General features: G+C 37.4%; 1 protein-coding gene across 1 annotated transcript; it reads right to left on the bottom strand.

The window, feature by feature from the left end:
* Nucleotides 1–2,316: 2,316 nt before the first annotated feature.
* LOC127632937 (purine nucleoside phosphorylase-like) lies at nt 2,317–8,494 on the bottom strand. The gene is made up of 6 exons (XM_052111783.1): nt 8,405–8,494; nt 7,740–7,903; nt 7,482–7,585; nt 4,961–5,136; nt 4,589–4,779; nt 2,317–3,102 (listed from the first exon to the last, which is right to left on the bottom strand). Exons 1-6 carry the CDS (start codon nt 8,425–8,427, stop codon nt 2,885–2,887), a joined length of 876 nt encoding a protein of 291 aa, XP_051967743.1. The 5' UTR covers nt 8,428–8,494; the 3' UTR covers nt 2,317–2,884.
* Between the last annotated feature and the right edge of the window lie 12,874 nt (nt 8,495–21,368).

Raw genomic sequence — 21,368 nt, 5'->3', positions numbered from 1 at the left:
AAGTGCCTTGATTTTTGCTATTTGTTTAAGAAAAGGTGTGACGAGTCAAATTATTTTTTGTAATCAAGCTTAACTTGTATTGAAACAGAATACTCATTGAAATTAAATCAATAATCTGACAAAGACAGCTTCAAAGTGCTGCTTAAGCTCAGTAATGGCAGACAGTACAGCCTGCTGTCTTTGGCGTTCACATCTCTCCAAATTTGCCATCTCTTTCTTAAACAGCAAAGTCACATCCTCCTCCTCAACCTGAGAATTACAAGAGGATAAAATAAACTGAAGATTGAAGAGGTCCAATGAGAGCTAAATAAAGGATTTTTCTGAGATTTATTTATGTTACCTTTTAATATTTTCCTATCTATTGGCCAAAATGCCAACTTTAGTTGGTGACACTTTAAAATAAGGTTGTATTCATTAACATGTTAAGATAAACCAAACAATAAACAGTACTTTTACAGCATTTATTAATCTTGGTTATTTTAATTGAAACATATACTAATATGTTTTAAAAATTAAACGTTGAGTAAGTTACCATTAGTTAAGGCATTATAAACTGACAAGAACAAGCAATAAACATTTGTATTTTTATAAATTAACATTTCCAAAGATTAATAAATGCTGAAAACACATTTAAAAAACAATTAATATTTATGCATTTCATTTTCAAACAAAATTCCATCATATTGAATCATGTCATTTTTAACTAAATTTAATTGAACTAAATTTGATGGAATTTTGTTCTGAAACTATTTTCTATTAATCTTAGAAGCGATAAGATCCTGCTGTATTGTGAAACAGATCAATATTTAATTTTGACTTTGCATTGTATGGATGTACAGAACTGAGATATTCTTCTAGAATTCTTAGTTTGTTTTCAGAAGAAAGAAAGTCCTACACATCTGGGATGGCATGAGGTTGAGTAAATGATGAGAGAATTGTCCATTTTTGGGTGAAATATTCTTTTAAAAATTAAGGGGAAAAAAAAGGTTTCAAAAAGATTTTTCAAGGTACAATTATAAAAATGACAAATATCATGAACTTTTAAAGTCATACATATCAATAAGTTTTCTAGGAGTTAATCCATTTAACCTCAACAAAATGTGTAAATATTTAAAACACAGGCTGTGTCTCTTTGGCGTACTCCGGAGGTCACATTTGTCGGCCGCATACGGCATCGAGGCTGTCTCGTTTCAGAAAAACGAGTAGGACACTTCGAATGCGACCTTCTTTCACGGAAATTCGGAGGATGCATAAGGTGTATCCTTTGTGGGCACTCACAGCCCACAATTCTTTGCTTAAACGGAAATGTCTAAAAAAAAAAAAATAATTAGCCTACGTCAATTTGCTCGTAAATATGAAGTTAATGTGAATGTTAATTCCCAAGTTGAAGTACCACAGTAGATGGGTGCAGAGTAGATAATATGTTACGTAGAATTATATTAATACATAAATAAAATAAAGTATTAGACTAAAAGTACACCTGTAAAATCTTATTTGCTTTTATATAACTCTACTAAAATGTACCTCCATACATTCCCTTGTAAATGGACTTTGTTCCCTTCTCACTCAAAGCGCTCGCGCTTGTTAAACGTAGCAACCATGTTACGTTCCGTTTACCCTATGAAGATCGTCTCGTTTAAAGTAGGACACTCGGTATACTGCAGTCTTAAAAGGACGCGTCCTACTTTGCATGCAACCGAGCAAAAGTCACGATCCTCTCTGTTTTATGACTATCTTGTCACATGACAGCTGACCGGCTTTGATTTGATTTGGACTAATTTTGTATTTTATATAAAAAAAAAAAAAAAATGTTATAGCATTGTAGTTGTATTTTTTTTTTATTTAACGTTCGGTAAAAAAAAAAAAAAGATTCTTCTCGCCTTCAAATTAAAAAACAAACAAAAACAAACCTAATGTGAATAGGTTATTAAAAAAATAACCTAGTCACATTAGAACAGATCAGCCATAAACAAAGTAAATCACACTACTGGATAAAAGTTGAGCATCTTTTGACGTGAACTAAAAGTCATGATGTCGTTTTTGGATCAAAACAATTCCGTCCGCACCAAGCGTTTAAGTTTGCCATGGCAACCGGCGGAGCGCGTCTGCACACAATCACATATTGCAAATCTGTTGCCATCTAGTGGACATGTTGAGCATGTGCGGCAATTAAATGGAAACTTTTTTTTTTCTCTGCAAAAGCTACTTTTATCTATTATTATATATATTTTTTAATGATATTCAATCGCTGTAAAACATTGATGAGTTTGTATCAAAGTGAAACATATACTTTTATTGTTATTATTGTTGCACTGAAGTTCAGATTATGTGTTGATCTTGTAGAAGTGAGCAGGTTATACAAAAAGTTCTTGATTCAGTGGCTTTGTACACTGCAAACTGAAACATATAAGACAGTATCATAAATAGCATAAAGGAATTATATAAATATCATACTTTGTCATCAAAATATTAACACAAAGAATTATATTAATTTGAACGATGAATGAAAAATTAAAAACATTTTAAAGCATAATATCCCACATCAGGCTCTTATTATGAATATACATTTACATGCATAAAACCTGTACTGTACAAAAAGATACATTCTTACTGAATAAAGCAGTATATTGAATAGTAAATTTTTGGCCCAGTGTTTTAGCATTTGTTACTATGGCACCATTGAACAGAATCATTTCCAAGATCACAACAAACAAAACAGTATCATAATCAGTAATAAGTTACTGAAAAAATTTCAAAGAAAATGTCTTACTGACATAGATGTTCTATAGTTACATGTACAAGAATGACCAATTGATAAAGAAATCATGGCAGCTGCAGATTTGTCTGAATGAGGTTTTGATTGACAGTTACAGTGCTGATGTCATCACGCAGTGTTGTTGTTGATGTCCATGTGACTGACGAGCTCTGTGACGAGTGCCTGCAGCATCTCTGAGCGCATTTTGCTCACCTCCAGCACAGCTTCATGGTTGACAGTCTCATTGTCCTCATAGCTTTTCACTACTTTATTAGTAATGAGAGACAGACCAAAGACTCTCATGCCACAGTGACTGGCAACCAGCACTTCTGGTGCAGTACTCATACCTTTAAAGACAAATTAATGCATAATTAAATCCAGCTATCCCACAAAATGACTCCTTTTTTGAGGGACAGTTGACCTAAATCATTTACTCATCATCATGTTGTTCAAAACCTGTATGAATGTCTTTCAGAGGAACACAAAATAATATGTTTGGCAGAATGACAGCCTCAGTCACCATTCACTTTCATTGCATCTGTTTTCCATGAAATGAAAGTGAATGGTGACTGAGGCTGTTAGTCCCTAATATTCTGCCTAACATCCTCTGTTTCACAGAAAGAAAGTCATACAGGTTTGGAACAATATGATGATGAATAAAGGATGACAGAATAAAGGATGACAGAATATTCATTTTTGGGTGAACTATCCCTTTAAACAGAGGTGGCTTGAGTAACCAAAAATTTACTCAAGTAAAAGTACAATTATTTAAAAAAATAAAATAAAATTACTCAAGTAGAAGTAAAAGTAATAATGTTAAAAATGACTCGAGTAAGAGTAAGAAAGTATCCGTTAAAAAGAATACTCAAATAGTGAGTAACTAGTTACTTTCACATATAACGTAATGGATATTTACCCTCCTACACATTTAACAGGCATTACAGAATGATTAATAATAATAACAATAATTATAATAATACTATTCATATTATTGAAAATAATGGAAATTGTCATCATTCACCACCATGTTGTTCCAAACCCATATGACTTCTTTATTCCATGCATCAAATTAAAGGGTGTTCACCCAAAAATGTATATGCTCTCATTTTCTCACCCTCATGCCATCCCAGATGTGTATGACTTTGTTTCTTCTACAGAACACAAATTAAGATTTTCCGAAGAATATTTCAGCTCTGTTGGTCCATACAATACAAGTGAATGGTGACCAGAACTTTGAAGCTCCAAAAAGCACATAGAGGCAGCATAAAAGTAATTCATTCTACGACATTGATTTCAGTAGCAATATGTTATGTGTGGGTGAGAAACAGATACATATCTATAACTTTATAATATATAAAGTCCTTTTTTTTTACTATTAATTATCCCTTCTGCCCAGATGGTGGAGATATGTACAAAGAATTGAATGTGAAGAGTGGAGATTTTTTTTTTGTAAAAAAGGATTTAAATATTGATCTGTTTCTCACACACACTTATCATATCTCTTCTGAAAACAGATTGAACCAGTGTCATTTGAATTCTTTTAATGCTGCCTTTATGTGCTTTCTGAACTTCAAAGTTTTGTTCACCATTCACTTGCATTCTAGTATAAACCAACAGAGCTGAGATATTATTCTAAAACACTTTTTTTCAGCAGAAGAATCTGGGATGGCATAAGGGTGAGTAAATGATGCGAGAATTTTCAATTTTGGAAAAATTATTCCTATAAGGAAATGTTTGACAGAATGCTAACTTTAATCATCATTTACTTTCACTACATGTTTTTTCCCCTCCTTATTTTGAAAAGGAATGATGACTGAGGCATGTGATGCTTACCAACTGCATCCACTCCCAGTCTGTGCAAAAGGCGGGCTTCAGCTATGCTCTCAAAGTTAGGCCCTCCCACCATGCAGTACACGCCCTCTCTGACATATTGGGAGACGCCCATGCTCTTACATATGTCAAACGCCATCTTCCGCAGGGTTTTGTCATAGACCCCAGACATAGGAGGAAATCGAGGACCAAACCTTGGAAGCAGCCAACAGACAATTAATTTGTCTTTTTTTATATTTTATTATTATTTATGCTTATTTTAAATGTGAGCTTGTAATAAAATACATTTTTATTTTATAAAATAAAACTTTAACTTTGATATACATGAATGCTTTCTTAGCTCACATTAACACTTTTCTTTATATTGATACTCACTTATCATCATTAGGGCCGTTGAGTGGATTCAGTCCAGAGAGTCCAGGAAAGTTAATATGGTCTCGGATGATCATAATATCACCACAGCTATAACTTTCTGCTAAAGATCCAGCTGCATTAGTGACAATCAAGGTGTCGACACCAAGAAGCTTGAACACTCTTATTGGAAAAGTGACCTGAGGAGCACAAACAGAAGATCAGGACAAATTCTGTAGTAATCTGTTAATCCAACCAGCATCAACATTGTTATAAACTTCATAAGATTGCAGCTGTACTGTACAGGCGTATTGCCAACAAGCCACATTAGTCTAACCCTGTGATGTAAACAAGACAAAAGATTCATTGAATGCTAAATTGTGCTCTGGCATTAAAGCATGTGATTCAGATTAGCATGATCAGGAGTGAATGCACTGTCCCAGTGTTGACATAAAAAAAAAGAAAAAAGAATCCCCTTCTTCTATCATCTCAGCATATATGAGTAGGCTACTCTTGAAAAGTAATGTAATTCCGTCATGACACACATGATGATGACAAGCTCAGTCGACAGCATTTTTCTGGCATAATGATGATAACCACAATAAATTATGACAGTGAGGCACTTACAATGGAAGAGAATGGGGCCAATTTCTGGAGGGTTTGAAGGCACTGTATGTAAATCTTATAATTTTATAAACGCACTTACATTTATTCTGTTAAAATTCATGAATTATTTCAGCTGTAAAGTTGTTAAATTTGTAGTTTTTATGGTCCTTTTATGGTTTTAGGGTATATGGCATTACTTGTCATGGCAACGGAATAGTAAAATTGTATACACCGATCAACCACAACATTAAAACCATTGACAGGTGAAGTGAATAACATTGATTATATCGTTACAGTGGCACCTGTCATGGGGTGGGATATATTAGGCAGCAAGTGAACAGTCAGTTCTTGAATTTCATTTGTTGGAAGCAGGAAAGATGGGCAAACGTAAGGATATGAGTGACTTTGACAAGGGCCAAATTGTGATGGCTAGACGACTGGGTCAGAGCATCTCCAAAACGACAGGTCTTGTGGAGTGTTCTTGTGTAGTGCCTACCAAAAGTGGTCCAAGGAAGGATAACTGGCAAACCGGCGACAAGGCTCATTTATGCACGTGGGGAGTGAAGGCTAGCCCGTCTGGTCCAATACCACAGAAGAGCTATTGTAGCAAATATAGCTGAAAAACGTAATGCTGGCCATGATAAAAAGGTGTCAGAACACACAGTGCATCGCTGCTTGCTGCATATGGGGCTGCGTAGAGATGAATGGTCTGGTGTGATGAATCACATTTTATTTTAAATTATGTGGAAGGCTGGGTGCATGTGCGTCATTTACCTGGGGGGGAGATGGCAGCAAGATGCACTATGGGAAGAAGGCAGGCCAGTAGAGGCAGTGTGATGCTCTTGGCAATGTTCTGCTGGGAAACCTTAGGGTCCTGTCATTCATGGTGATGTTACTTTGACATGTTCCACCTACCTAAAGAATGTTGCAGACCACGTACACCCCTTCATGGCAACGGTATTCCCCGATGGATGGCAGTGGCCTCTTTCAGCAGGATAACGTGCCCTGCCACGCTGCATTACATTTTCAGGAATGTTTGAGGAACATGACAGAGAGTGTTATCAAGGTGGTGATTGGCCTCCAAATTCCCCAGATCTCAATACGATTGAGCATTTATGGGATATGCTGGACCAACAAGTCCAATCCATGGAGGCCTCATCTCACAACTTACAGGACTTAAAGGATCTGCTGCGAACGTCTTGGTGCCAGATACCATAGGACACCTTCAGAGGTCTTGTGGAGTCCATGCCTCAATGAGTCAGAGCTGTTTTGGTGGTACGAGGCGGGCCTACTCGATATTAGGCAGGGTTTTTTTAATGTTGTGGCTGATCGGTGTATAACTGTACACAGAATAGGTTAGTTAGCAATTTTATCTCATGTCACCATGCATATTGTTTATGTCTTGTGGCTATACTTTTGAAACAGTGAGTATTTTAACGTTTACAGACTAGCCCCATTCACTTCCTATGTAAGTGCCTCACTGCAACCTAGATTTTTGCAAAACGTTTTAGTTGTAATGAGTATTTGTGGGTAAACAACTTTATGCCACAAATGCTGTCGATTGAGCCTAACTTGTATTGAACCCAGCATATTGCTTTAAAGGTAAACTAAAGATGTTAGACTGAATGACAACCTCGGTCACTATATACTGTGAGTATATGATGCACTGAAAGTGAATGGTGATGAGGCTAACATGCTGCCTAACATCTTCTTTTGTGCTTCATGGAAGAAAGAAAGTCATATGGGTTTGGAACAAAATGAGAGTGAGTAAAGAGAGTGAAAGTATTTTCATTTTTAGGTGAACTATCCCTTTAACACAACATTAAAATGTCAAGAATGATATACAGTATAATAATCAAAGTGAATTGAAGTGAAAAATAATAAAATCCTAATTTATGTTAAAGAGGCAAGGCAAATCATTGGTTTTGTAAAGACAAACCTTGCAGAGCGAATGTCCTTCATACATGTGGAATCGGCCCTGCATACAAACACAAGTCTTCCCTTTAAGCTCACCGAAAACCAGCCTTCCAGCATGACCCTTCACTGTTTATATACACATAAAAACATACAGTCAGGACACAAGCCTCACTACATATAACATAACAGTAGTGCAGGCAAAACCCTTTTATGATGCTCAGTTACAATGGCAAACTATTGTGTTGGCAAATAGAGTGTTACATGTTCTGATGTGTCTCACCTGTGCTTTGTGGAAAGCCGGGGATTTCAGAGTATTTGAAAGAGTCTTGGCACTTGATTGTGTCAGCCAGCATGCCCAGCCCAGAGCCGCAGATGATGGCTACTTCAGGTCTGTGTTGTGTCTGGGACAGAAGCCAGTCTGCTGTTCTCTGGTAGTCCTCATGGCTGTTGAATAGAAAGACGTCTTTATTAAACTGACAGAGAGACTCAATGTGTATATATTTATTTATGGAAATTGTGTAATTTAGTGCATCAATTACTAAAAAAGTAACTGGCTGTGTATAATCCTATAACATTTGACTGCACATTCTGGACTATTTGTTTTTCAATAAAGCGATAGTACAGTTTTGAAATATCTTATTTTATGACTATTGTGATATTGAATAGAAAGTTCACACTGTGCTATTTTATGTTGAAATGACTGATTTAATAATGGTATCTTTTGCGTGAGCAAAAGGTTTCAAACTGTAAAATGAAACCAGATTTACATACAACCGCGCAATTTTGCTTGTTTTTAAGAACCCTATATAGGACAACAGTCTGAAAGAGAGCTAAAGTTTTAACCATGATTTCTATTTCTGAAGTCCTCCAAAGAAAAGAAAAAACATTGATACACACCCCAAATGAATACCTTCAACCTTAAGATGGAAAGAAAACATAACTTACCAGATTTGATCTTTACTATGCATGGTTTGGTTGAAATTGTGTGATTGTCTCGAATAAAGTTTGACATGGAAGTCTATCAGTGTGATCCTGAACTTGAGCAGTATGTGAATGAGAGCAGCTCTTTCCTGTTGATATAAATATACCCAATGTCTGACCTCACTAACACGTACAAAAATGCTCTGATTGGTTACAATTCAATGTTACAGTTAGTCATGCCAAATGAAATGCCTTGTAATTTGGAGGTGTGTCAGAGTTTAAATGATAGAGGGGCAGGCAGAGCTTTCAATCAAATTAGTGAAAAATAGGTCTTTAAATCCAACCCCACAAGAATATCTGGATCTGATATGCATAAAGATTTGTGTTATTACATAAAATGTTTGCATGTGTTTTAGACAAGGCTGTGAACTACAAGTTTAATCTCATTAGAGGAGACTTTGAAAAAAGAAAGAAAGCATTAATCAATAATATTTAAATGTCACCTGAAATTATATAACTGCTAACACATTAGATACACTAATTTTCTGCAATACCAATATTATGTTTAACCCACTTTATGCCACTAGTGATTAACAGTGTGTGTTTTGCTTTACAATGCATAAAAACCTCTTTTCCTAACACATAAACAGGATCTAAGATGCCCTTTAAAGTATGTTGCACCAATGACATTTCCAAATAAAGCTGCCAATGTGTCGAGCTTGAGTTCTACCATAGTATCGGTAACACATGAAGCCCATTACCAAATCCAAAGCACGGGACCAGAAAAATTCAATTTGTGTACCTCACAAGGTTTGTCTGATTGCAAGCAATTTTCTACTTTTAGATCCAAAGCCTCGTAAAACCATTTTAAATGTATAAATGCAGCCTCTCTCCTTTTGACATCACCCCTAAATAAATTATAAAGCATCGCACACAGTGGTTGACTGCTTCTAAATGGCATGCCTTGCCTTGCCTTGGCATTGTGTGAATTTATGGGATCCTGGGCCAAAGTTGAAAGGTGCTGAAAGGTTTTGGACTCAAAAGTTTAGATGGCAGTATTTGGCATAGATGTCTCAAAATAACTATAGATCCATCTCTAATTGTAATTCCCACACCTGCTCTATTTTTGTGACATGATCTTTATTGGCAAAAAACTCTTAAAACCAGACAACAAAGCTATCACATTAACTTAACATCTCACATGTGATGGATAATGAACAGTCAGTCGGTATTCATCATCATTATTGGAAACAAAACAAACAAAAAAAAACATCAGTAAGCATTATGCCACTCATTACATGGCCTCTTAACAACTAAATAAATGGACATGAAATATTTATTTGAATTTTCCTGAAGTGTCACGAGAGACTAGTTTACCAATGTAGCTTAACTAGTAGGAAATCAGTTGCCTGGGACAATGGTCGATTATACAAGTAATTTTACTAAAATATTTGGCCACAGAATTCCACAACTGTCCAATCAGAATTGGTAGTTTAGAGAGCCTTGCAATGAGGGAGCTTATTCATCAATGGACATCTGGTGGTGACAAAGATTTTTTTTTTAAAGAATGTATTTTTACACATTATTTATACATATAATATAATATATTTTCTAAAAAAAAAGGGGAGACATGGCTAGTTGTAACATTGGGAAGTTGTCACAAATAAGATTTGGAGTCAAAAGTCAAATTGCGCAAATGTGGGTTGTGTCTAGCAAAGGTTTGTGTGTAGCTTTCTAAACCCTCTTAAATAAGAATAATTCTACGCTCAAAAGAAAATGTTCACTATTAATATATTTTTATCATAGCTCTTGGGTAAACAATCAAGCCAGACATTTTGATCAAACCACACTGTCATACATTAAAGGAAGGGTCAACTATATTATGAAGGCAGATTTTTATCAAAAGTTAAAATGTTTAAATGGGTTCTTAGGACAAAAGTATTTTTCAGTTAGGGTGGGGTAGGTTGCCAAATATTTTAAATGTCATAAAGTATACAAGTTATTATTACAATATTTTATTGGCCAAAACAATGTTTTGATATTTTTTACGCTTTTTCTACTTTTTGTCATTAAATGAATTGTTTTGTGCTTTATGATTGTTTTATTTTCTACATTTAGCTGGAAAACCAGAAGACTGTATCTTTACTGAGGCTGTATCTCAGTAAAGTGACATGCCTTTTTTATTATTTTAATATGTTCCCTGTGGTTCACTTATAATATTAGTTGGCTTGGGTATTGATACAGATTTTCCAGTTCAATTAGATTCTGAATTCACATGCGCTCAATTCGATTCTGATTTCAATTCAGAATCGATTCATATTTCAGTTTTTGGGTGCTTCTCAATTGAAAGGCTGCAGCCTAGTTAGGCTGTGTCCTTCCTAGACCAGGCCTTCTGAGGCTGTATGCTAGGCTCCTCCTCGCCATTCAGAGCTAGAATGAGACGGTATAGTGAGTGAGCATGGCTACGTCATAAAGGTTTCCACCTCTGTCACGGCGAGAAAACTTTAAAGAGAGAACAAGCAGCATATTATATATTTTTTTTAAATCATATTGGTCACATTTTGGCTTCTGTAAGAAATGCTCGGTTTTGCTATCTTACTGATTACCGCTACTGGGCAGGGCTATGGAATGAAGTTGTGGAGGTCGGTCAGATGCAAATGTCCCCCACAGTGTGACATCACAACGTGGATGAATTAGAGAACAATCGTTTTGGTAGCTTGGTGTCAACAAATGCTTTTTTTGTAGTGAGAAGGAGGTTTTGAGTTCTGAAACTTACAGTAGGTTTTTAAAGCTCAAATTTGCTCATAATCCCTTTAATAGACTTATTAATGCAGGTGCAGATTTGAAGACAGGCACAGGTTTTGTTATGGTGGTTGTGATGGTGGAGACATGTTTCCCTGTTATCCTCCATTGTGAAAACTTGCCCCATATGGTGTGACAATGTGCCCCGCTTTTGGAGAAAGTTGTTACAAAAGGTCAGTGTTTGTTCAATTAACTATATTTTTTCATGTGCAAGAATGGTGAAAATGTTCAATAGCTCAATAGTTCAATAGTCAGGACAACGTGTGTGGCTATGCAGAAGCTGACTTTCAAAAATAAACATTCTCTGAGAAATAGGCAATGGAGTAAAGAGTGTGACAACTAGCCCAGGTCTGAATTGTATTTGAAACTTATTCCAGCAGTTTGATTTTAAGAATTGGCTCAATCCTGTAAATTTACTGTGACAATTCCTACTAAAACCCATCTAGCACAGGCTCTTCCAAAGGGAACATTCAGCTCTAGACTATAATATAAAAATGTTTGCCATTGCTCTCACATACCAGCAGTCTGACAAAACACTCTGCTATTAGAGTCAAGATAGTACTAGGAGATGTGAAAACCTTTTGTCCCAAGAAGACGTGGCTAATATTGCATACCCGGTCATGTCTAACTAGGCTCATGTGAGGTATACAATGTAATCAGAGAGGAAGACAGACTGACAGAAAGACAGAAAATTATATATAATTTTAGAGAGAGAGAGAGTACTCCTCTTTCTGTAACTACATTAACAATGTTGAGTGGCAAGCATACCCTATTCATCTCTCTCTCTCTCTCTCTCTCTCTCTCTCTCTCTCTCTCTCTCTCTCCATCTGCAGAAGTAATCTGAGGCATATGAGGCACATGTGATTTCACCCACTGGAATCTGATTGCCCAGTGTGTTCAATATTAATGGATACTATGCAATAAACAGAATAACACAAATAAGAAATTGTGCAATTTCTATAAAATGTATCTGTTTTACAATGTCAAATCAATGCATCCTAAATGGTTCAAACATGAAAAAGAAGCCAACATAGCCAACGTTATATACTAAAATAAAAGCACTTTGCTCTGGAACGTGCCAGGCATTTCTCATCCACAAGGCATTCAACGTGCTCCACAATACTTACTCTATGCACGCAAACTGGGCTGGTCATGTGGAGGTGTGCAATAATTGGAGTTTAGTGAATCTGCTGGGGAAACTTGTGACTTGTGGAATATTCATGTATATGGCTGACTCATTATCCTATCCCTGACCTTTCTTTTCATATGCTGTCTCTTAGTTGCTTTTATGAGCCGAAATGGCAGGAAATCCTTTTTATAGTGTTAGAAGGCATATCAATACCATAGAGATTAAGTATAGGCTACAGTATATTTGTGCATTGTTAAAAAAATAATAACCATTTAACCAGACTTACGTAAGTAATTTGTAAGGGTCAGACTGGTCACACTGTGAATTTGGCAACAGAAGATTAACTTTTCTGCTGCTGAAATCAGTCTGCGCTAACCGAAATTTGAATCACTGCCCCCCCAGTCAATCGCTTGATCAATACTTAAGTAATTTCACTATAATTATTTACTTCCGGTCGCTCACCAGTGCGTTCATGAGGGGAATCAGTTTACATTGCCTCTTGTATAATGTTAGCGGCTGCCATTTATAAACGAAAGCAAAACCAATTAAACTTGTGAACAGCGTTCTGTTGTGAACAAATCAAGATGCACTTCCTGTTGTGTCACGTCAGTTTTCCCGTGAACGCACATACGTCACGCAACAGGCAGTGAACTGATTCTCTTCATGGACGCGCACTGGAGAGCGACTGGAAGCAAAACATTTAAATGAAAAGGACATAAATATTGATCTGTTTCTCATCAAAAGTGATTATATCACTTTGGAAGGCATTCATTTAACCACTGGAGTTGAATGGTTTACTTTTACTACAATTGTCTATGTTTTTTGGAGCTTTAAAGTGGCAATAACCATCTACCTGCATTGCATGGACCTACAGAGCTAATATACACTTCTAAAAATCTTTATTTTTGTTCTGCTGAAGAAGAAAAGTCAAACACATCTGGGACAGCATGAGGGTGAGTAAATGATAAGAAAATATTTGGGTGGAAAGTAATCCTTTAATTCATAAGCTACAATGTGACACTCCATCCTGACCCAAATGAAAGACCCTTAACCCCTTTGCCCTTTCACAGGTCATATGAAGGTGAGTGAGGAAGCCAGTCTGTTTCTGAATCTTAAGCAGCTGACGCTAATCCTCAGGAACACATATGGAGCAGGGTCGCCCATGTACATCTGGCGCCACATCTCGCCAAGAACCAAGGACAGCTAGCATACATGTATGGCGACAATCAAGAGCGCACCCTTGGAAATTACGGCCCACCCAATGAGACCTCTGATGGCCTATTACTGTCTTAAATGATGACCCTAACTTACAGAGAGCCATATGATACTGTATATATTTTTAAGTGAAAGTCACATATCTTAATCTTTTGTGATGCCATGATTAAGTCCGCTTAATTTATGTGTTATTTTGTCCTGATGCTACAGAGCATGCTTTATTATGCAAATCTGTTTTTAATGGACTGCAATGATAATCGGCCAAGTGAAAAGAAAGGACATAATAGCATTTCAGAAAATGAAACACAGCGGGTGGGGAGTGAAAAGGAAGTTAAGAGGCACTTAATTGACCAATTGCACAGAAATAAAGTACACAAGAGGAGATCTGCTCCTCATGAGTACAGTTGCAGATGTCAATAAAAGATAGGATACACTTCACATCACCCAGATAAAGTAAATCAACTCTTTGCCCTGCAAAGGCTCCGAACAAACTGTCCTGTCTTTAATTGCCACTAATTGTTGCCATAGCTGTCAGCCCCTCTGTTAGGAGTCTTCAAGATATGGGACAAAATGATGGCATAAATCCACTGTCACAAATGTGAATGCTTAATACACACTCAAATGCACAATAGAAGACACACAAACAATTTGAGCAATGAGCTGCCGCACACATCTGTCATACACTCACTGCTCAGTGACTGCAGTCCCTAACCATATGTGACCTCTTTCATTTGGGAGGATTTCAAGGTTGACAATATGCCCCTAGTGGGGCCCATAAACCCACAAACACAACAAACATTCCACTAATATTCTTTACACAAGGCTCTGAGAAAAAGCATTGTTTATTGGTTAGCCAGAATGATTACCTCTGTTATTATTTCACCCAGAAGGAGGATTTGCATTGCCGTTTATCTCAATTAGACTTTTTGGATGCTCTGTTTTGGTATCACTCTGTAGCTATTCTCATTGCCAGAATACTGCACCGGCTGCCTAGTCTGTGGACTATTCTAGATTAGCAGCACTTGGCATAATCTCTCACACGGTAACAATGTTAAAGTGAAAGTGGTAGACAGAAGGGCAAGGCTCACAAGGGCATGCTATCTCGACTTTCGCATATACTCAAAGGACTACAAACTCAGACAGGCATGTTGGTCTTGCTCCAGGTGGAACCTTCTGTGACCCTCTCTGTCTAGCAGGCGGGAACATTTATGAACGATTCATGCTAGAATGAAGCCAAAGACGGAAAATGTCTCATATTCTATTGACTTTTACCAGCCTGAATTGTGTTATAGACCACTCATTTAAAAAAAAAAAAAAGTTAATTATTGGTAAAAAAAATCAGTGACTGTGTTTACATGCAAACCAATACACTGATATCTCTTAAAATTCATCTTATTAAAAGAAAATCTGACAACGCAAGAAAAACATGTTTAATTGAGATTTGTAATCATCGGGTTGTACTCAGGGGTGGAAAGAGTACTGATATAATACTCAAATAAAAGTTATTTGAAAAAAAAACTGTTATTTCTTTAAAAAAAATATTTTGAATAGAGTAAAAGTACCTGTCCTAAAAACTACTCAAGTAAGAGTAAAAAAGTAGCTCATTAAAAAGTACTCATGAGTAGCGAGTATTGAGTAGTGAGTATTGAGTACTGAGTTGCGAAAGCTATGCCCCTTTATAATAAAAACTCTATTATAATTAAAAAATGTAGCACACATACCGTCATTTACATTCTCTTTTATGGCTGTTTGCCAGACAGAATAAAAATTATAGCTATTTTATAGGTGTTTGTGATTGACAACTTTTAAAATACATCACTTATCTATGATACTGTAAACACTACATTAAAAAAATAAATAAAAGGGCGACATGATTACAGAAATAAAAAGATTTTTTCAATATCATAATGTATGAAACAATTACATTAAAATCAGTTTATGTGTAGGGTCTAAATTTCCCTTAATGCCGACTGAGAGAGTTAATGTTGTGTATAAAACATGTTCAAAACAATGCATGGATTGAAAAAAAAAAACCATTAAAAAAGCAGGATCACTTGGCACAATAGAGGCGGTAGAGCAGTTATTTGGCATAGGGTCCACATCGGGCTTTTTTAAGGAATAATTCACACAAAAATGAAAATTTGTTCATAATTTAGTCACCCTTATGCCATTCCGGATGTGTATGACTTTCTTCAGCAGAACACAAATAAATATTTTTAGAAGAATATCTCAGCTCTTTTGGTTCATACAATGCAAGTGAATGGGTGCTAAAATTTGGAAGCTCCAAAAAGCACATAAATCAGCATAAAAGTAGCCTAATCCATGTATTCAGAAGTGATATAATAGGTTGGGTGAGAAACAGATCAATATTTAAGTAAATTTTAACAATAAATTCTCCTCTCTGCTCAGTCAATCTCCACTTTAACTTTCACTTTCTTCTTCTTTTGTTTTTTGTAATTCACATTCTTCATGCATATCACTATCTACTGGGCAGGGATAAAAATGTATAGCAAAAATTTACTTAAATATTGATCTGTTTCTCATATATAACTTCTGAAGATATGGATTAAAACACTCATGAGTCATGTGGATTACTTTTTTGCTGACTCTATGCACTCTATGGACCAACAGAGCTGAAATATTCTTCTAAAAATCTTATTTTTATTCTATTACATTAATACTTTTAAAGCTACTCAAGTTATTCAGCCAAAAGTAGTGAGAGGTTTTCTTGTTTCCTTGTTATTGTTGTTTGATTAATATCCTTTATATGACATACTGCCTACTAGACAGTACTCTATTCAGTTACATGTGCACTTCAAGTCCAACACTATTTTTGTCCCACTATTTACATTCACTTTAGACCAAACAGACTGCCTTTACATTAATGTCTCACCAAGATGGGCATTGGCAGAATTATAAAGTGTACCCGCATTAGCGCACAAACATTAGCCGCCTGTCAATCAAACAGCATGCAGCTACAGATGCCCGGAAATAAAAAGCAAATCTTTATATTTTATCTAGATCAACCAACCAGTGGTTGTCTTGCTATTGTGATTGATGTAATGTACACCTCTGTCAGTATAGAAAATTACTCAAAATCTATCATCGATATCGAGGACATCTCTCTTTTTTCAGATAAACATCAAGATTGTTTTATTGCCCAGCTCTATTGATAACATTGCCTGAATCTCTCACATCAACCCAATAATCTCAATGATAGGGTTACGTTACACAATACGTTATAGACAGAATCTAGGAAGCAGAAATCTGAAATTTAACTTGATATGTTTCTTAAAATTACAGGCAGGATTAATGCTGATATTTGGCTTGAGCAAGCTAAACTTACATGACACAGTCACGCAATTAGCCTTTTTCACTGCGAAAAGCACTTTCAGGTGAGGCCGTGATGTTCAGGTGTTGAACTTTGTTTGAGGCATCCTCCACTTCCAAAACCAGCATGTTGCCATAACAGTTGGCACCGGATCTACAGATGCCATTCAAGTTCTTTACGTGTGAAAGCCAATCATGTTGACAGATAAAATTAAAATCAGGACAGGGAATTAGCGAGTACAGATGGTGGGAAAATAGCACATTAAAAGTACAGTTACAGCACTTAAGTAAAAGTAAATGTATACCATTTTTAAAAGTACTTGAAAAAGTACATTTCTTGGGGAAAACTACTTAATTACAGTAATGTGAGTATGTGCAATTCATTACTTTACACCCCTGGTTATACTCTGCTTTTGATGGCAAAACGTTTAAAGTAATGCACACAGCACAGAACACATTGGATAAACCAGTATAAGAACAGCAATAAACATGTTTACTTGCAATGCAAAATTAGCACTATAAGCAAAATCCAGCCGTTTTGATTGTTTTTTGCTTAAAACGTTTATGACCTTAGAATGATAAAGGAAACCCTTAAAGGTGTTTACATGATCTTACATGTTTACAGTTTATTAAAGCATAACTTGTTTAAGATCGTGCATGTAAACAGTCTAATTACTATATAACTGGTAGACTAATAAATGGTAATCATTGGTAAAATTAACATTAAATATTGATTTGAGTCAAACATAATTTTATTATGTGAGAAGACTTAGAAGTTTGGAATGCTACAAGACATGAAGTATGAAACAATACAGGGTCAATTATATAATTTATAGTTTGCCTCACAGCAGGAAGGTACTGGGTTCGAGTCCTGGCTCAACTAGAGAGTTTGCATGTTCTCCCTGTGTTTGGGTTGGATTTGTATGTGCTCTGGTTTCCCCCACAAGTCCAAAAACATGCAAGTTAATTGAATTGGAGACTCTAAATTGCCCCATGTGAGTGAGAGTCCACTCATCCGGTGTAAAACTTGTGCCAAATAAAATATATATGCAGACTATCACAAAGCGGATACTGCACCTTCACGGGACAAAGTATTAACTAACAATAAGCAACACTTTTTCAGCAGATATTAATTTTAAGTTAATAGATAGTAAACATACTAGTACAACTAATACATAAAAGATGCATGTTAACATTAATTAATGCATTATGAACTATCATTGAACAACTGTATCTTTATAAATTAACATTAACAAAAAATGAATGCTGCTAAAATATACAGCATATCGTTTATGTTTATGATAACTAATGCCTTCACAAATGTTAACAAATTGAATCTTATTGTAAAGTGTCACCAAAAACCTTCTGTCAGGTTCCCTATAATAGTACTTCATGTTGTAGATACCATTTAAATTAACAAAATAAATAAACTAAACTAAATTTCATAAGTTAGATCAAGTAGAAATAGATCCCTTTTCCCTTCTTCTTTTTCAGTGTGGTGCCTGATTACGTAAAGTGTCAGTGAAATACTGCATATAAATAGCATTCTCTTCTTCTTTAGTGGACAATGCATGCAAGTATACTCCTTCAGCAGGTGTGGGGAACGTCAGGCCTCAGAGCCGTATAAGGTCCACAAGAACATTTTACCCAGCCTGCGAGGCCATTCGTGAAATAATAATAATAATAATAATAATAAAAAAAATATATATATATTAAAATTAACGCAAAATAACATATAATAGAAAGGTCTTTTTACATATTATATTCTAGCTGCATGAGCACATTATGGAATGAATGCATTCATTTAAACATACAATCAGAAATCACAAGCAAATCATATTGTAAATAATCGAATAGGAAAAAGGTTTCCCATCCCTGACCTACATATGCACTCTGCCACACCTAAACTTTCATACACACCAACATTAGAGAATTAGCGTTCATTCTATATTGCATGTACTGAATCTATGGATTTTTTACAAATGTTTTGGTCTCTATGGCCCCCACTACAGCTGGAGCTCTGTATCCAGGTGATGTGTGAGTAACGCACCGTCGGTGTGAATTAGGATGGTACTGCTGACACTCGGTCCAATAATGGGACCCCTGCTGCGGGGAAGGCCAACACAGACTGAAGTGGGCCCAGCATGGGGGTCACGCTTGGCTACACTCACTGTAAGGGGACATGGCGCTGTCACTCAGAGGTATGGAGACATTTCTCCAGACCTCCATGAAGTTTAAAATGTTGGCATGTAGTGTTATGACAGGGCAGACTCTCAGATGGGTAATACTTAAGTATGCGTGCCACCAGCAGCTGAGTAGCCTGGCAGTCCCTTAATTCCACATACATTTACATTTTACATTTATGCATTTGGCAGACGCTTTTATCCAAAGCGACTTACAGTGCAATTATTACAGGGACAATCCCCCCGGAACAACCTGGAGTTAAGTGCCTTGCTCAAGGGCACAATGGTGGTGGCCGTGGGGTTCGAACCAACAACCTTCTGGGGGCCAATATGTTGAGATCACATGACCAGCTGAACTCAGTTCCCCTTCTGTCACTCACTTGACATTATGTCGATTGTGGCGACACAAGGGGCTTCTTTCTAGAGCCTCGTATATCTCTGGATATGAAAAAGTCCAATGCCAAATTGGCGACCTGAATTTGCATGTCCCGCCCCCTGACATACGGGTATAAATGGCGGGGATCGTGCATCTGTTCAGTCAGATTCTTTCTTCGGAGCCGAGCGGTTGTGTGATCAGCGAGCTGAGACATTCACTACTGTTCCACTCAGCTCTAAGAGCATTGCTGTTGGATCCTATGGCGCATTCCTGCGGCTTTCTTCTTTCTCGCCATGCGCCTGGGCTTTGACAGCATGTATGGGCTGCGTTCACACTGAGGTAGCCTTTTGGAACGGTTCATGTTCTCATTGTGAGCGCGTGACCATGGCAACATTGCGGTCAAGGCTTTATTCCTTAAAGAGAATGCCTGGGCTGGACAGGAACTTCCCATCCCCCCGCTCAGCCAATGCGATTAGACGACTAGTTCCTCGGGTCAGGGCACCGCTCACAGCCAACCCCCCCCCCCCCCCATCACTACCCTCGATGGCGTGGGGGCCCACGGGTATACGGAGATCCCCCGAGTGGACAAAGCGGTTGCAGTGCACCAGCACACTGCAATCCCACGAGGCCAAGGCACTTAAAGAACTGCACTTGGGTAGTCCTGATCCTGATGTGCTGCAGGTACTGCGCTCAGCAACTGACCTCACCCTCCGGGCCACAAAGTTCGCAGTGTGGGCACTCGGACAGGCGATGGCCACCCTCGTGGTCCAAGAATTACATCTGTTGTTGGACCTGGTCGAGATGCGGGATTCTGACAAAGCTCGCTTTCTCAATGCCCCCTGTCTCCCAGCTCAGCCTATTCGATGACGCTGCTGAGGATTTCGCCAAACGTGAAAAAACAGACAGAGACCATTCAACACATCACGCCTCCTCATCGCCCAAGAGCACATACCCCATCTGTTCGTCAAGGGCGTCCCCTTGATGAACACTTGCGCTAGTGCCTTTCCCCTCCACTGAAGTGAACACGTGTGCATTTACTCCCAGGAATTACCGACCAGACCCACTACGGGTACTAGTTACTCTGTACTGGAATAGGTGCTCCATAGGTGCTGGTTATCAATGTAACCCCCTGTGATGTATTTTCTGCGGTCAGGCAGACCCGCGTCTCCCTTGGGCAGTCCCCTCTGCCCCGGACACCTTGTTTGTAGAGCTCCTCCCTCCTTAGGCAGGACATACCAGCGCGTTATAGCAAGATGGCCCCAGCCTTAGAGAGAGAAAAGGCAGCGGCTGGCACGGCCTGCTCCCATGCTTGTTATGTCTTTTGTTCCCACGCTATTGAATAGGGACTCCTTGTGTCACTACAATCAACACAACGTCGAGTGAGTGACAGAAGGTGAACGTCTAGGTTACTAGTGTAAACCCTGTTCCCTGATGGAAACACTATACCAAGCCGCTGTACTGACCGAACATTATTCTCGGCTCCTCAGTGCAGAACCTGACTGAACAGATGCATAATCCCCTCCTTTTATACCCGTATGTCCGGGGGAGGGACGTGAAAATTCTGTTCACCAATTTGACATTGGCCTTTTTCATATTCAGAGGTATCTGATGCTCTCGAAAGAAGCCCCTTTTCTCATCAAACCCCCTTTTATCAGACACTTTCACTCACAATGTAAATTGACAATGGCTGCCAGCAAACCATGCATTTCTACACTGGCATCAATTGGCAAAAACTACTGCTTAACTGCCATATAAACAAAAACACAGACATGCACATATTTTCTATACAGTTGGATTTGTTCATGTCACATGTCCATGCTAAAGCAAAGGTTTTCAAGGGCTAGTATTATAATTTGCACAATTGTTCCATTTTCATTCAACCATACATCTGCTCTTAAAACTTTTTTGAATTGGAGTTGTAAATTGTAGTGTCATTAGGCATATATCAGCAAA

The sequence above is a fragment of the Xyrauchen texanus genome, chromosome 39 (assembly GCF_025860055.1).
Source record: "Xyrauchen texanus isolate HMW12.3.18 chromosome 39, RBS_HiC_50CHRs, whole genome shotgun sequence".
Classification (NCBI taxonomy): domain Eukaryota; kingdom Metazoa; phylum Chordata; class Actinopteri; order Cypriniformes; family Catostomidae; genus Xyrauchen; species Xyrauchen texanus.
The sequence above is the reverse complement of the archived record's forward strand: the minus strand, read 5'-3'. Positions and strand labels throughout refer to the sequence as shown.